This window comes from Bos indicus x Bos taurus, chromosome X (assembly GCF_003369695.1).
Source record: "Bos indicus x Bos taurus breed Angus x Brahman F1 hybrid chromosome X, Bos_hybrid_MaternalHap_v2.0, whole genome shotgun sequence".
Taxonomy (NCBI): domain Eukaryota; kingdom Metazoa; phylum Chordata; class Mammalia; order Artiodactyla; family Bovidae; genus Bos; species Bos indicus x Bos taurus.
In genome coordinates this window covers 122,197,782-122,215,759 of record NC_040105.1, presented here as the reverse complement: position 1 = coordinate 122,215,759, position 17,978 = coordinate 122,197,782, and the positions used below count along the sequence as shown (strand labels likewise).

Genomic DNA, 17,978 nt, shown 5'->3' with positions numbered 1-17,978 from the left:
TGAGAACAGAAGAATTGATGCTTTTGAACTGTGGTGTTGGAGAAGACTCTTTAGAGTCCCTTGGACTGCTAGGAGATCCAACCAATCCATCCTAAAGGAGAGCAGTCCTAGGTGTTCATTGGAAGGACTGATGCTGAAGCTGAAACTCCAGTACTTTGGCCACCTGATGTGAAGAGCTGACTCATTTGAAAAGACCCTGATGCTGGGAAAGATTGAGGGCAGGAGAAGAAGGGAACGACAGAGATTGAGATGGGTGGATGGCATCACCGACTCAATGGACGTGGGTTTGAGTCAACTCCGGGAGTTTGTGATGGACAGGGAGGCCTGGTGTGCTGCAGTTCATGGGATCTCAAATCGTTGGAGACGACTGAGCAATGGAACTGAACTGAACTGATAATAGATTTAAGTTTCTTTATCTCTTAAGTGATCTGTTCTGAAATCCCTTATTGTTACTTTGGCTAAGTTAATAGTATTGTTTCACCCTGACCTATAATCCCATCTGACTGAGTGTTCTAAAAATTTTTGATATTTATTCACAAAACTTCCTAAATCATTCTAAAGAAGAAGATTTCTAGCTAACTTTGGGATGCTTCAGAGGGCCCTGCAACATCCCAGAGAGAGATATTACACTAATTAAGTTCATTTTGTATATAGAGTTACATGGAGGGTATTGTCAAGTTAGCAATAAGTCTCGGGTTATATTGTATGGTAAATATTATTAATATAGATACACTAGAAACTGTATAAAGTTCCTAAAATTCTGATATGTTTGGGTAAAATGTTACCAGGCATAATTCTAGTTACTATGTCAAAATATTCTCATAGCACTAACCATGTTTTGCCTCTTCAAGAAGATTTATAAAAAGGACTTTTGGATAAATACCAGTTTCTGAACTGTGTAAAAATTCTAATAGGAAAGCTGATGACTTCACAAAGTTTAACAAAAGGACTGAATGAACTGATGAATATGCTTATAACTTTTATGGTTTCTCTCTGAAAAATTACTGATTTGAATCTGTGTTTTCCAGGTGTAAAAAAAACCTTCCCCTCAAATGAATTATGACAGTAATTTGGTAAAATTATATTTTATAAACAAATTGAAACATTTAATATTTTCTCTCTATCTGAACCCTCCAGAGCTTGGAAACCCTTTGTTTCCAGTAAATTTATCAGATCAGTTAGGAAGATTATCTCAATAACAGGTACAGAAATCTCAAGGAATTTTGGAGACCTTGAGAAGGGAGGAGTTTACTTAGATCTGTTAGGCAAAATCTGTGATAAGCCTTTGGCATGACTTTCCTAGCCCTGAAAGCTCTTATTTTAAAAGTTCAGTCTGAGACTCTATAAAAGTCTCAGCAAAGCAAAGAAGTCTATGACCAATTATGGTTATATAAGTCATCAGGCCAAGTTTATTGAGAGCAGACCTATATTACAAACAGGTCTCAATTTGGTTATATTTGGTAAAAATGACAGTGAGTTTAGGTAGAAAGAGATGTTTCAATGAATGTTAAATCCTAGTTTGTTGATGGAGGTCTGTATCTACTAAGACTCATTTTCTTGATGGTTCTTTGCTGTTAGGGTATACTAAAGTAAAATTGAATTATTAAAGGACACTCTAGGGTTGTTTCTGAAGCTAATCTCAGTAATCTGTCTTTAAGTGAAGATCAGGTGCCTCACACATGACTTTCAATCAAGACTGGAAGAAGATATAATTTAAGGAACTGTCTCCAGCCTGGATGGAAGGACCTTTCCATCAGGAACTCTTAACTAGCTCATGCCCAGTGAAATTGAAGGGAAATTGACTCTTGGGTTAACTCCCACTTCCAAAAGGCCCCTAAGCTGGACTGGTCCATAGAGAGGCCTGCTGACCTCTAACTCACCTTAAAACAGTGCTCAAACAGAGGAAACTATACTACACTAGGGAGAAGGAAATGGCAACCCACTCCAGTACTCTTGCCTGGGAAATCCCATGGATGGAGGAGCCTGGTAGACTGTAGTCCATGGTGTTGCTAAGAGTCGGACACGACTGAGCGACTTCACTTTCACTTTTCACTTTCATGGATTGGAGAAGGAAATGGCAACCCACTCCAGTGTTCTTGCCTGGAGAATCCCAGGGACGGGGGAGCCTTGTGGGCTGCCATCTCTGGGGTCGCACAGAGTCGGACACGACTGAAGTGACTCAGCAGTAGCACACTACCCTAGGATGAGAAGAAGATGACATCAGAAGCAGACAGCTTGCCCAAGATGCTGATCTGACTTTTATGATCATTTATAATGTTTTCTTGATTCCTTGGACCTATGCCTATTAATCAAATTTTTCTATCATGGACATGATTCTATGCTAGTTTAAAACGCAATCCAATTGTTCGGTTGTGGCCAGTTACCTGTGTCTAGTACTTCTGGATTACCTTGGTGGATTTCTGTTCTCTAGGGATACTCACAAGGAAATTTATTTTAGATGAGTGTTCAGTCTTGTTCTATCTTCATGATATTACTAGATGGGATTCTCTCACCTGGCCAGTTAATAATACCTGTTGTGATCCTGGCCATAGATTTAAGATTACTCTTAGGGTGATTTAAACTCAAAGGGAGTGATGAGCTAAGTCTCCATTAAAAAATTAACCTCTCATCTATGAAAAGTAAAATTCTCACAATTATGGGGTAGATCTACATGGTTAACAGCAGACTATGGTCATTTAAGTTTAAAAGCTCCTCTACGTTGGGAAGGATTAAATCATATTAACAATGATCAACCTGGTAATTATGAAACAAGGTTGGGTGCTTTATGAACTATGTCTATTATTACCCTTAGAGAGTGTGATTGGTATGGAACTCAGTGGATTTGTGGCACTAATTTATGGCCTTCACATCTACAGGGATGGATACGAAGGTGTAGCCTGGGATTCCCATGAATTTAAGGTCATACATGTTAACAAGTTAGAGGTAACCCTAACCAATCTAGCACTGGTATGATGTCAATGGGTCGAAGATCTGTATTCTACTGGTATGACCATTTAGCAGCTTGTGTGTGTGTGTGCCTTCAATGGGGTTGGAGGATTTAATTGACCATATCTAAGCCTTAACACACAGGCACATAGCGCAGCCAAGAGGAGCTACCCCACTTCCGAGGTCAGGGGCAGAAGCCAGGAAGACCCCATGTCCGAGGGGTGGCGGTCAAGAGGAGTTATCGCATGTCCAAGGTCAGGGCAGCGGCAGAGAGTGCCAGGCTGCGACGGCACAGGAATGGCTGAGAGGAGCTACCCCACGTCCAAGGTCAGGGGCAGCGGCCGGGAGGAGCAACCCCACGTCCAAGGAGTGGTGGCTGTGCCTGCGTAGGAGGGCCTGGAGGAGCTATTCCATATTCAAGGTCAGGAGCGGCGGCAGTGAGGAGATACCCCTTTTCCGAGGTAAGAGAAACCCAAGTAAGATGGTAGGTGTTGCAAGAGGGCATCAAAGGGCAGACACACTGAAACCCATAATCACAGAAAACTAGCCAATCTAATCACTCTAGGATCACAGCCTTGTCTAACTCAATGAAACTAAGCGATGCCCATGGGGCCACCCAAGATGGGAAGGTCATGGTGGAGAGGTCTGAGAGAAAGTGGTCCAGTGGAAAAGGGAATGGCAAACCACTTCAGTATTCTTGCCTTGAGAACCCCATGAACAGTATGAAAAGGCAAAATGATAGGATACTGAAAGAGAAACTCCCCAGGTCAGTAGGTGCCCAATATGTGACTGGAGATCAGTGGAGAAATAACTCCAGAAAGAATGAAGGGGTGGAGCCAAAGCAAAAACAATACCCAGCTGTGAATATGACTGGTGATAGAAGCAAGGTCCAATGCTGTAAAGAGCAATATTGCATAGGAACCTGGAATGTCAGGTCCATGAATCAAGGCAAATTGGAAGTGGTCAAACAAGAGATGGCAAGAGTGAATGTCGACATTCTAGGAATCAGCAAACTAAAATGGACTGGAATGGGTGAATTTAACTCAGATGACCATTATATCTACTACTGAGGGCAGGAATCCCTCAGAAGAAATGGAGTAGCCATCATGGTCAACAAAAGAGTCTGAAATGCAGTACTTTTGAAATCTCAAAAACGACAGAATGATCTCTGTTCGTTTCCAAGGCTAACCATTCAATATCATGGTAATCCAAGACTATGCCCCAACCAGTAATGCTGAAGAAGCTGAAGTTGAATGGTTCTATGAAGACCTACAACACCTTTTAGAACTAACACCCAAAAAAGATGTCTTTTTCATTATAGGGGACTGGAATGCAAAAGTAGGAAGTCAAGAAACACCTGGAGTAACAGGCAACTTTTGCCTTTGAACATGGAATGAAGCAGGGCAAAGACTAATAGAGTTTTGCCAAGAAAATGCACTGCTCATAGCAAACACCCACTTCCAACAACACAAGAGAAGACTACACATGGACATCACCAGATGGTTAACACCGAAATGAAATTGATTATATTTTTTGCAGCCAAAGATGGAGAAGCTCTATACAGTCAATAAAAACAAGACTCAGAGCTGACTGTGGCTCAGATCATGAACACTTTATTGCCAAATTCAGACTTAAATTGAAGAAAGTAGGGAAAACCACTAGACCATTTAGGTCAGGTATGACCTAAATCAAATCCCTTATGATTATACAGTGGAAGTGAGAAATAGATTTAAGGGACTAGATCTGATAGAGTGCCTGATGAAATATAGATGGAGGTTCGTGACATTGTACAGGAGACAGGGATCAAGACCATCCCTATGGAACAGAAATGCAAAAAAAGCAAAATGGCTGTCTGGGGAGGCCTTACAAATAGCTGTGAATAGAAGAGAAGTGAAAAGCAAAGGAGAAAAGGAAAGATATAGGCATCTGAATGCAGAGTTCCAAAGAATAGCAAGGAGAGATAAGAAAGCCTTCCTCAGTGATCAATGCAAAGAAATAGAGGAAAACATCAGAATGGGAAAGACTAGAGATCTCTTCAAGAAAATTCGAGATACCAAGGGAACATTTCATGCAAGGATGGGCTCGATAAAGCACAGAAATGGAATGGACCTAACAGAAGCAGAGACATTAAGAAGAGGTGGCAAGAATACACAGAAGAACTCTACAAAAAAGATGTTCAAGACTAAGATAATCACGATGGTGTGATCACTCCCCTAGAGTGAGACAACCTAGAATGTGAAGTCAAGCGGGCCTTAGAAAGCATCACTACGAACAAAACTAGTGGAGGTGATGGAATTCCAGTTGAGCTATTCCAAATCCTGAAAGATGATGCTGTGAAAGTGCTGCACTCAATATGCCAGCAAATTTGGAAAACTCAGCAGTGGCCACAGGACTGGAAAAGGTCAGTTTTCATTCCAATCCCAAAGAAAGGCAATGCCAAAGAATGCTCAAACTACCGCACAATTGCACTCATCTCACAGGCTAGTAAAGTAATGCTCAAAATTCTCCAAGCCAGTCTTCAGAAATACATGAACCGTGAATTTCCAGATGTTCAAGCTGGTTTTAAAAAAGGCAGAGGAACCTGAGATCAAATTGTCAACATCTGCTGGTTCATCGAAAAAGCAAGAGAGTTCCATAAAAGCATCTATTTCTGCTTTATTGACTATGCCAAAGCCTTTGACTGTGTGGATCACAATAAACTGTGGAAAATTCTGAAAGAGATGGGAATACCAGAACACCTGACCTACCTCTTGAGAAACCTATATGCAGGTCAGGAAGCAACAGTAGAACTGGACATGGAACAACAGACTGGTTCCAAACAGGAAACGGAGTACGTCAGGGCTGTATATTGTCACCCTGCTTATTTAACTTCTATGCAGAGTACATCATGAGAAACGCTGGACTTGAAGAAGCACAAGCTAGAACAAGATTGCTGGGAGAAATATCAATAACCTCAGATATGCAGATGACACCACCCTTATGGCAGGAAGTGCAGAGGAACTTAAACCCTCTTGATGAAAGTGAAAGTGGAGAGTGAAAAATTTGGCTTAAAGCTCAACATTCAGAAAACGAAGATCATGGCATGTGTCCCATCACTTCATGGGAAATAGATGAAGAAACAGTGGAAACAGTGTCAGACTTTATTTTTTGGGGCTCCAAAATCACTGCAGATGGTGACTGCAGCCATGAAATTAAAAGATGCTTACTCCTTGGAAGCAAACTTATGGCCAACATAGACAGCATATTGAAAAGTAGAGACATTACTTTGCCAACAAAGGTCCATCTTGTCAAGCCTATGGTTTTCCAGTGGTCATGTATGGATGTGAGAGTTGGACTGTGAAGAAAGCTGAGCATCGAAGAATTGATGCTTTTGAACTGTAGTGTTGGCTAAGACTCTTGAGAGTCCCTTGGACTGCAAGGAGATCCAACCAGTCCATTCTGAAGGCGATCAGCCCTGGGTTTTCATTGCAAGGAATGATGCTAAAGCTGAAACTCCAGTACTTTGGCCACCTCATGCGAAGAGTTGACTCATTGGAAAAGACTCTGATGCTGGGAGGGACTGGGGCCAGGGGGAGAAGGGGACGACAGAGGATGAGATGGGTGGATGGCATCACTGTCTCGATGGACGTGAGTCTGAGTGAACTCCAGGAGTTGGTGATGGACAGGGAGATCTGGCGTGCTGTGATTCATTGGGTTGCAAAGAGTCAGACATGACTGCCCGACTGAACTGGACTGACCTGAACTGATATAGGTTGCCTTTAAGGAGATATTTGACTGAAGCTCTCAGAAAACTTTATTCCTACTTCTAGTTCCCTTCCTTTGTTGCTTGTAATTCTTAGGAATTTCACGATGTGGCAGGGACTGGAGGATTTTGAGAGTCGATAAAACTGGAGACTTTTAAATATCCCTCATCTGGTGTAGCACTTCTCTGTTGCCACTTAAAGATCTGCCGACCAGGCACATGCCACAGCGAGCTAGCATCCTCAACCCTGTTAGCCTGGTAAAACGTAGTCTTCTAGCTGAGTGAGCATTCCTTCAGCTCTTCACAGCCCCCTCTCCCCGCAGGAGATAGAAGAGAGGATTTGTAAGCATCCTTTCAGCTACATGTTTCTATAATTTCTTTTTAAAAAATTTATGCCTTCATTTTAATTGGAGAATAATTATTTTACAATATTGTGATGGTTTTTGTCATATAGCAACATGAATCGGCCAAAGTATACTTGTGTCCCTTCCCTCCTGAACCCCCCTCCCAACTCCCACCCCACTCCATCCCTCCAGGTTGTCACAGAGCACCTGCTTTAGGTGCCCTGGCCATGCCTCATACCTCAAACTCACACTGGCTATCTATTTTACATATGGTAATGTATATGTTTCAATACTGTTCTCTCAAATTATCCCACCCTCTCTTTCTCCCACTGAGTCCAAAAGTCTGTCCTTTACATCTGTGTCTCCTTTGCTGCCCTCCATGTAGGATCATCAGTACCATCTTTCTAGATTCCGCATGTATGTGTTACTATACAGTATTTGTCTTTCTATTTTTGACTTACTTCACTCTGTATAATAAACTCAAGTTTCATCCACCTCATTAGAACTAACTCAAATGCATTCCTTTTATAGCTGAGTGATATTCCATTGTGTATATAATTTCTTAAATTTTTTAAATTTTAAAAGTTTAATTTTTAAAAATTTAATTGAAGTAAAGTTGATTTACAATGTTGTGTACTTCCATGCTTATAGAATTTCATGTAGAAATACATGTTGGAAATGTTTGAAATCTGCATTTTTGCACTTTATTTTAAGGGATAGGTTTTTAGAAAGCACTTTATTGAATAAAGTGAGATTCAACCAGTCAAGGAGATCTAACCAGTCAATCCTAAAGGAAATCAGTCCTGAATATTCCTTGGAAGGATTGATACTGAAGCTGAAGCTCCAATACGTTGGCCACCTGATGCAAAGAACTGACTCATGAAAAGACTCTGATGCTAGGAAAGATTGAAGGCGGGAGGAGAAGGGGACGACAGAGAATGAGATGGTGGGGTGGAATCACCCATTCGATGGACATGAGTTTGAGTAAGCTCCTGGATTTGGTGGTGGACAGGCAAGCCTGGCATGCTGCAGTCCAAGGGATCACAAAGAGTTGGACAGGTCTGAGCGACTGAACTGAACTGAACTTACTGAATAAAAGGAGCAAAATATAATTAATTTCAGTTCCATTGTTATTGTTGTGTTAGTCACTCAGTTGTGTCATACTCTCTGTGACCCCAGAGCTTCCCTGGTAGCTCAGATGGTAAAGAATCTGCCTGCAATGCTGGAGACCTGAGTTGGATCCCTGGGTCTGGAAGATCCCCTAGAGAAAGGAAGGACTGCCTACTCCAGTATTCTTGCCTGGAGAATTCCGTCGATAGAGAAGCAAGGTGGGCTACAATCCACGGAGCCAGAAAGAGTTGGACATGACTGAAGAACTAACGATTTTAGTTCCATAGACAGGAACAAGCTATGAGTTTTGGAGATGAAGGTAAGGAATGTGGATGAAAGGGAAACACAGCGCTGATGGTCTTAGAGGGAAGGACCACGTTTGAAACTGGCTTCACAGCGACCCCTGGTGGCCGGAAATGTAAGGAAGCCAAGGACTGACTGACACACAGCCCTGACACTTGCTGAACCCGGAAATATAAAATGGGAGCCAGACAGAAGAAAGGTATCATGACAGGTAAGACAATGTTGCAAGAAGGCTAGCAAACAGAGATTCAGAGCCCTCTTACTTAAACCAGGACATTGCCAAGAAGTGTCAAAAACTATCCTTTGAAGTGAGACGAGTTCTTTTAGGTATTCACTTGTGGAAGATTTGACTGGTAAAAAAAATTATTATTTTTTCTTTTTTGGAATATTTCTTCTCTAACTCAGGGTACATGTTTTCTTTTTACATATTTTATATTGTTTTTATGTGTGAAGCCCCATACTAATGCACCTAGAATTTTTCACGTTGAATGAGCTTCAAATATTCTGTAGACTCCTACTCTATAATTAAGTGTGGTTTAAAAAGCAACATATTTATATGCTCCTGGTAAGTTAGGAGGATGGTCCAGATTGATTAAAAGTCAGGTAAGGGCTTTGCTGATGCCAGTGGACTGGGTGATCTGAGAATAAACACATACCCCAGAAACTGAAAGTGAGAAGGCAGTACAGCATAATGAAAATTTGAACTTAAGTCAGTCATAGATTCATATCTTGATTCAATCAATTGCTAGATGTGATCTTACTATATGTTACAGAGCATCGGTTAACTCATATGGTAGTCCATATAATAGGGGACTGTTGGGGATTAAATAAAATATGTGAATGTGAGGAAAGTGTTAACACAGCAGGTCTGGTTGTTTGGTCCTTGTATGTCAAGGGAACTGGAAACCATGATTTGACTATTGGTCAACCCAGGGGGAATGTTCTAATGTTAATTGGTTGATGATCATGTTTTGTTCACCTGATTGCTTGGCACAAACATCAACATCGATAATGTGCATCTGGTGTCATTGTTGGGATCCTGAGTTTCACTTGCCATGTCTGGTCATGGAGCATGATGTACCTATGGAATCTGTTCTCCATAAAAGCCTCAGATGCTGAGGCTTCCCTGGGCAGAGCCATGTTGCACACATGCCTCTAGTTTGTTGCTAGAGAAGAGAGAATGTCCTAGGTGGCCCCAGAGGGGCAAGTACTCAAAAGCACATGTCCAACCTCTCTGATTCACCCAAAAAGAAGTCTTTTTCCTGTTGCTCTTGATTTGTATGTTTTTGCTCTAATAAAACTCAGCCATGACTATAATCTGCTTTTGAGTCTTGTGAGTCCTTTTTCTAAATCAGTAAAATTGAGGGGAGGGTGGCCTTCAGATATCCCAGACATAAAGGGACTAGTACAATGTCTGGCAAGTAGTACACATCCAATATATGCTAGCTATGGAATTTAACTGACCCTGCTGAATGTGACAGGGGACTGACCTCACTGTACTAGAATATGGGCTGGGACTGCAGGATTTTGTCTGTTTTTCTGAACCATGCTCTTGGAAGTGGGCAGGGATAACCTCTCATCAGTGAGGAAGCTAGAAAATATAACTCCAAGGTTTTCCCCTGGCCTCCCAGCCCTCTGGATTCTAAGTAAGAAGGTACCCTGTGAAGAAAATGGGTAGATATCCGACCTCTATCTGGGCCATTCTGAGAATGCACAACAGGGCAAACTCTCTTTATCAATTTGAAGGGTAACCAAAAGAATCAAAAACCTTGAGAGTGGGGGCTGGAGCCTGGACCCTTACTTTGGTAGCAGTCATCAGAGGCAGTGGTATTAGAAATGAGTATTGGGACTTCCCTGGTGGTTCAGTGGCTAAAACTCCACACTCCCAATGCAGGGGGTCTGGGTTCTATCCCTGGTCAGAGAATCACATGCTGCAGCCAAGGGTTTGCATGCCACAACTAAGAACTGGCATGGTCAAATAAATATGTTTTAAAAAAGGAAATAACTATCAGGAATTTCCCCAATGCAGCCAGAATCAAGCACACAGAACCATTTCCGCCACACACTGGGCACCAGAGAAAGACAGTCTTAAACTGTGAGGACACTCTGTCAAAATTTAAAAGATAGTTGGGTTGAGACTTCAATTGAGGGCTAATCCAAGGGGAAGAGGAGCCCAGGGTACCCATCTTGCAATCCCTTTCTATATTTGTGTGTGTGTGTGTGTGTGTGTGACTGGTTCGCATTTAAGCGTGTGCCTGTGTCCAACTCTTTTCGACCCCATCGACTGTAGCCCTTCAGTCTCCTCTGTCCATGGAATTTCCCAGGCAAGACTACTGGAGTGGGTTGCTATTTCCTCCTCCAAAGGATCTTCCCAACCCAGGGATCAAACCCACATCTCTTCCATTGGCAGGTGGATTCTTTACCACTGCACCAGCTGGGAAGCCCATCCAAGTGACCAGATCTACATTGTTGTTGTTCAGGCATCAAGTCGTGTCCAACTCTGTGCGACCCCATGGACTGCAGCAGGCTGGGTTTCCCTGTCCCTCACCATCTCCCAGAATTTGCCCAAGTAGATCTAAGATACCTCCCAAAGAGATTTATACCTCTAAAATACAATAATAATTACAACAAAATCAGTTGTTATGTCACACATTTATTTACTATTTTTCAAGTAAATTGCCTCGAGATGGATATAAGTCTAATCTCAATAGTGATACCAAGTAGAGTTTTCCTCTACCAGGTTCTTAAATATGGTGAGCATATAATAATTCATAGAAGCTTGCTTCTTCTGCATGGGTGGTCTTTCTTTTGATCCCTTAATTATTTCGGGAGTTTTTATAGATGTCTGCCTTGCATTTTATATTGCACATTATAATCACCTCCCTGTCACTCTCACCATCACTGTTGTATGTTGTGATATCACTGTCACTCATGTTGCCATACAGTGTGTTGTATTTGGGTTGTTTCTTTTTATATGACTTGTAAAAGTGCTTCAATTCGCGTGAAAACAGTGGAACTGGAACATGCTTTTTATTTGCGTCTGAAACATGAGTGATGAACGGCTCAGAAACAGCTCTGCAAACAAGGCACTTTTCCTTGTAGCATCGACAAAACTTCACTGGATGAGGCCTAGATAATATTTCTGCCCTACCTGCACTAGCTGGGCATTTTAGTTTAAGATATCTCTGGCGTTTGGTCAGTTTATCTACACTTGATTGCTCAGGGAAGCTTTGATTCTTTGGATAGGGTAGAGGAGTTTTGGTTGGCTTGGCCCGACACTGTAGACTTAGTGGCCAAGTTGGCTTGATGACCTTCTCTGGATAGGATGGACTGACCTGACTGACTGGCTTATGGGCATGAGCCTGCCTATGTGTCTTTTTTCGACTGCGTGTTCTATGCAACTTTTCCTGGGGGGGTGATCCTAACACTTTTTTGGGAGCTGATGGCTTGGATGGTTTTTTTTGACTCGAGGGCCTGACTAACTTTTCTGCACTTGAAGGAACTTTTCGTGGACTTGAGGGCCCAGATGACTTATCTATTCTGGATACCACGGATTGTCTTTCTGGATCACCCAGACCAGCAGTCGGTGACTTGGAGTCAGTAAATGATATTTTAGATGACCTGGATGCCTTGATGGTGATATCTTCTTTCTTGTCCCTGAAAATACAGAGGATTTGGAATATGACAATTTAAATCCGAGGAGTAAGATTGCTGTTACCAGAAAATATGGGCTATTGTGTCAATTTAGACTTGTGGTCTTTTTGTGGCTCTAGCAGGAAAATTGAACACAGTAAGAATCAGAGTGTGGTGAAAACTATGAGTCAGGTTACAGGTTTGAACTCGTGTTGAATGCTTTTTCTTTTTCTTTTTCTTAATTTTGCTGTTTCAACCACAGTGGATAACCATATAGTCTATATACGCAATGACACAAACTTGTTTCAAATCTACTGTTGAGAGGGAGAGAGAGAATTTATCTAATCCAGAAATTATAGTTTTTACAAAAAAGCCACAACTTGATATGCAACTGAGGCACAAATGTCACAACCTGTCACATAAAAAAGTCTTAGACCAAATTCATTGTTTTCCTATCATATTTACACCATCAAGGTTTGTAACCATACATATTAATCCTCACAAGCTAACTCTAAAACTGAAGGAATAGAACAGTGGTATATTTCAGTCACCAGTCCTTGGATTGGGAAATTTTTAGAGACCTGGTATATCAAGTGCCAGCCTAATCCTCCTATATTAAAGCCAGGGACTAGAATCACTGAACACAGTTGAAAATTTTTCATGTTATTACATCTCAAAATGATAGATTATCCAAAATGTGTTACTATCTTTGGAATGCAGAGACCCAACTCCTTCTCCCCTGAGAAGATTTTGATTCTGTCTTATTTAGATAGTCATTCCCTCTTTTCATAGACTCAACTTACAATGAAATTAGCAGCCTGGGGCTCAAGTGAACCCTGAATAGGAGATAGTTTTGGCTAAAGTTGATAATGTACTTGAGATAATTTAAGAGCTTCATTTAAGTGAACATATCCAGCCCACAAGATGTTGGTAGCTCTTCTGAAGTCTCAAGTTAATGGTAAGTAACAAAACAACAGTGAACCCGCTTACGTGTGAGTGCGCATGCGTGTGCAGGTACAGTTCCTCATGCGCATGCACACCCACCTCCTCACCTCACCCCTACACCCGGCCACTTTGTATTTTTAGTTCAAAGGTGTAAGACTTAATGTTGCTGCTTTGGGGACTTCCCCGCTCTCACAGTTATAGAGTATAGTGAAGAACGCGTGCCTCCCCACAACCTTGTACTTTTATTCAAAGGTGTAAGACTTACTTGGCTGCTGTATGGGCTTCCTCGCTATCACAGCTATAGTGAAGCAAGCAGGTACACGAGACCATATAGCCAGTGATAAGGGTACCAATTACAATAATGAGTAGACGTCGCCGTAATTCCTGCAGTTTGGTCTGCTTGAATTCAGCATGTGTAGTTACTATGAAAGAACATGTATCATTAGAAAATGTGCTTGGGAACCAAGTTTGCTTCCATTTTGATGGGGGTTTGTTACTGCAGATCCAAGTCAAATCTCATCATCAATTATTTCTTTAAGCATGATAACCACTGCCAAATTCCTCCCTCTATCACCTCCCCAGCCAGCCACAGTCTACAAGCCAAATCTGGGAGCTGTCTTTGGCTAATCAGTATAATTACCTAGGTTACCCCACGTCATGGCTTATTCAACCCATTACCTAGGTATTTGAATGTGTGAATGCACTGGAGTGTTGATGTGTGTGTGAATGTGTATGGTGGGAAAAGGGATGGGACAAGAAAACACAGTTCTTGAAACCTACTATGTGTTAGGTACCATGCTAGATTCATTCACATAGAATTTTCTGGTATGGCTGGAGGGGAAGGGGCAGGGGTTGGTGGATTGGGTGGGGAAGGGGAATGAAAGGGGACAGTAAGGCTGTACTCTTCATGTTTCTATGTTTGGAATGTTTACACAGAAGTAAAACTTTCAGGTGTTGTCCTAGAAATTCTCGAAGACCTACTCATAGTAAAGTAGAATAAACAGCAGATTTCTTATACACAGCTAGCTTGTCTAATTAAGTACTGGAATACATTTAACATAATAGATCATAATTTCTAGGTTTTAAGGTTAGGGACATACCTGCAGTAGCAGATCCATTGCTTTCATTTCTATCTAAACAACTACTTGTCCAAATTGATAAAAGGAGGACATAAATGAAGAGATTCATGTCCAGGACCTTGTTGTCCTGTTTCCTCTCCCAAGGAAACTGCTGGATTTAAAATGGCTCAGCTTGTTATAGGGGCCTATGACTTCATAATCATTCTATGTCATATCCTGACAGCATAATCTCACCATGGTGACACATGAGCTCCTGGGTACAAATATTATGAAAAGACTTTTAATCCTTTATTTCTCCATTACATCAAATATTCTATCAGATTTAAATCAAAAAGTTTTAGGCATTATTAAGCACAGAAGGCAGAGAAAATGAGTTAGCTCTAGATACTGAAGAACTATTTTTCTTTATTAAATGTTAAGGAGGCACCTTACAGCCCTATAGTAGTTCTTAATGTGTTTTAGAGGTTAAATCATCCTGGGGTATAAGTTTGTAGGAATTTTTCTTACTAAAATTAAGATTTTTAATGTCCCTCAAGCTTTTTATTGAGCTGCTTTTAATGGGTACCACTAAAGACTTTCTGGCTAGTGAGTGACATGATGAGCTCTCCAATTTAGACCCAACCCCCGCCCCCACCCCATCAACTCTTGTATGGGAACTAGATTGCTAGGGTTAAAGTAATTTAGACAATTAGAAGGCTGTTATGTAGGTCCACCTGATAGAGGATAGTGGCTTGAAGCAGAGTTGTAAAGATGGAGAGTAATTAATGTATTGGAGATGTCTTTTGATGTGGGTAGGACTTGAGGAAGGGCAAGCCATAGGGCATGAAGGAGAGAGAGGTAGCATGGACGACGATTCATTGCTTCAACAAAAGCATGCTGGAAATCTATGTGACAGGAAGCTTTGTGTTAAGCATGAGCATTCAGACAGTCACAGTCCCTGCATTTAAGAGTTGGAAATCTAAAGGGAGAGACAGACATGTAAATAACCAATCACTAGGTTATGTAATGGGGCTTCTCTGGTAGCTCAGCTGGTGAAGAATCTGCCTATAATGCAGGAGAACCAGGTTTGATTCCTGGGTCAGGAAGATCCCCTGGAGAAGGGATAGGCTAACCATTCCAGTATTCTTGGGCTTCCCAGGAGGCTCAGACACTAAAGAATCCACCTGTAATGTGGGAGACCTGGGTTCAATCCCTGGGTTGGGAAGATCCCCTGGAGGAGGACATGGAAACCCATGCCAGTATTCTTGCCTGGAGAATCCTCATGGACAGAGGAGCCTGGCGGGCTGCAGTCCGTGGAGTTGCAGAGTCAGACATGACTGAGCAACTAAGCAGCAGCACAGCAGAGCACAGCACAGCATGGTGTATATAATGGGCTTTCCAGGCGTCGCTAGTGGTAAAGAACCCGCCTGCCAGTGTAAGAGATGTGGATTCAATCCCTAGGTTAGGAAGATCCCCTGGAGGTGGGGGGCACGGCAACCCACCCCAGTATTCCTGTCTGGAGAATCCCATGGACAGAGGAGTCTGGCAGGCTGCAGTCCACAGGGTCACACAGCGTTGGACACGACTGAAGTGACTTAGCATGCATGCACACAGGGTGTGTAATGTCATATGCAGGCAGTGATGTCACAGGATACAGTGCCACAAGATCATGCAAAAGGACTATCTCTTCAAAGTGGGGGGTCCTGGAGGAGATGACCCTTGATTTGAGGTGGGTTTGTGTGTGTGTGTGTGTGGTTTTTATTTATTTATTTATTTAAAAATTATTTATTTTAATTGAAGGATAGTTACTTTATAATATTGTGGTGGGTTTTGCCATACATCAGCATGAATCAGCCATGGGTGTACATGTGACGCTCCCATCCTGAACCCCCCTCCCACCTCCTTTCCCACTCCATCCCTCTCGGTTGTCCAGAGCACTGGTTTTGAGTGCCCTGCTTGATGCATTGAACTTTCACTGGTCATCTATTTTACATATGGTAATATACATGTTTCTTCTTTTAAAATGTATAAATTTATTTATTTTAATTGGAGGCTAATTACTTTACAATATTGTATTGGTTTTGCCATACATTGACATGAATACACCATGGGGGTACACGTGTTCCCCATCCTGGACCCCCCTCCCACCTCCCTCCCCATCCCATCCTTCTGGGTCATCCCAGTGCACCAGCCCCAGGAACCCTGTATCATGCATCGAACCTGGACTGGCGATTCATTTCACATATGATAATATACATGTTTCAATGCAATTTTCCCAAATCATCCCACCCTCGCCCTCTGCCACAGAGTCCAAAAGACTCTTCTGTGCATCTGTGTCTCTTTTGCTGTCTCACATACAGGGTCATCATTACCATCTTTCTAAATTCCAGGTGGCTGCGACGGGCACGCTAAAACGCAGCGGAGAGGAGCTACCCAATGTCCGAGATCACGGGCAGAAGCCGGGAGGACCCCATGCCCGAAGGTCGGCGGCCAAGAGGAGTTACCCCACGTCCGAGGTCGGGGGCGGGGAGGGGGCTGCCGGGAGGAGATACCCCACGCCCTTAAGCCCGAGGCCAGGGGCAGTGGGCGGGCTGGAAGAGCTACCCCACGCCCCCACGCCCGAGGCCAGAGGTGGTGGGCGGGAGGACCAACCCCAGGCCATGGCTGCTCAGGCACAGGAGGGCCTAGAGGAGCTATCCCACGTTGAAGGTCAGAAAGGGTGGCGGTGAGGAGATACCCCTCGTCCAAGGTAAGGAGCATTGGCTGCACTTTGCTGGAGCAGCCGTGAAGAGATACCCCACGCCCAAGGTAAGAGAAACCCAAGTAAGACGATAGGTGTTGCAAGAGGGCATCAGAGGGCAGACACACTGAAACCATACTGACAGAAAACTAGTCAATCTAATCACACTAGGACCACAGCCTTGTCTAACTCAGTGAAACTAAGCCATGCCCGTAGGGCAACCCAAGATGGACGGGTCATGGTGGAGAGATCTGACAGAATGTGGTCCACTGGAGAAGGGAATGGCAAACCACTTCAGTATTCTTGCTTTGAGAATCCCATGAACAGTATGAAAAAGCAAAATGATAGGATACTGAAAGAGAAACTCCCCAGGTCAGTAGGTGCCCAATATGCTACTGGAGATCAGTGGAGAAATAACTCCAGAAAGAATGAAGGGATGGAGCCAAAGCAAAAAGAATACCCAGTTGTGAATCTGACTGGTGATAGAAGCAATGTCTGCTGCTGTAAAGAGCAATATTGCATAGGAACCTGGAATGTCAGGTCCATGAATCAAGGCAAATTGGAAGTGCTCAAACAAGAAATGACAAGGGTGAATGTCGACATTCTAGGAATCAGCAAACTGAAATGGACTGGAATGAGTGAATTTAACTCAGACGACCATTATATCTACTATTGCGGGCAGGAATCCATCAGAAGAAATGGAGTAGCCATCATGGTCAACAACAGAGTCTGAAATGCAGTACTTGGATGCAAACTCAAAAATGACAGAATGATCTCTGTTCATTTCCAAGGCAAACCATTCAATATCACAGTAATCCAAGTCTATGCCCCAACCAGTAATGCTGAAGAAGCTGAAGTTGAACAGTTCTATGAAGACCTACAACACCTTTTAGAACTAACACCCAAAAAAGATGTCCTTTTCATTATAAGGGACTGGAATGCAAAAGTAGGAAGTCAAGAAACACCTGAAGTAACAGGCAAATTTAGCCTTGGAATACGGAATGAAGCAGGGCAAGGACTAATAGAGTTTTGCCAAGAAAAAGCACTGGTCATAGCAAACACCCTCTTCCAACAACACAAGAGAAGACTCTACACATGGACATCACCAGATGGTCAACACCGAAATCAGATTGATTATATTCTTTGCAGCCAAAGAT

At 42.6% G+C, this 17,978-nt stretch overlaps 1 protein-coding gene across 1 annotated transcript; it reads right to left on the bottom strand.

Annotated features, from left to right (window-relative positions):
• Nucleotides 1–11,081: 11,081 nt before the first annotated feature.
• Nucleotides 11,082–14,249, bottom strand: LOC113887163 (uncharacterized protein CXorf66 homolog). The gene is made up of 3 exons (XM_027534089.1): nt 14,124–14,249; nt 13,289–13,445; nt 11,082–12,102 (listed from the first exon to the last, which is right to left on the bottom strand). The coding sequence occupies exons 1-3, from the start codon at nt 14,209–14,211 to the stop codon at nt 11,262–11,264; spliced, it is 1,086 nt and encodes a 361-aa protein (XP_027389890.1). The 5' UTR covers nt 14,212–14,249; the 3' UTR covers nt 11,082–11,261.
• Nucleotides 14,250–17,978: the final 3,729 nt, after the last annotated feature.

What these genes read in the sequence shown, in the direction of transcription:
- LOC113887163 (XM_027534089.1), bottom strand. Translation starts at nt 14,211, where the DNA reads ATGAATCTCTTCATTTATGTCCTCCTTTTATCAATTTGGACAAGTAGT. An exon ending in CAATGGATCTGCTACTGCAG is followed by an intron (nt 13,446 to 14,123) that starts GTATGTCCCTAA and finishes GTTCTTTCATAG; the next exon opens with TAACTACACATGCTGAATTC. An exon ending in GAAGCCCATACAGCAGCCAA is followed by an intron (nt 12,103 to 13,288) that starts GTAAGTCTTACA and finishes CTGTATTTTCAG; the next exon opens with GGACAAGAAAGAAGATATCA.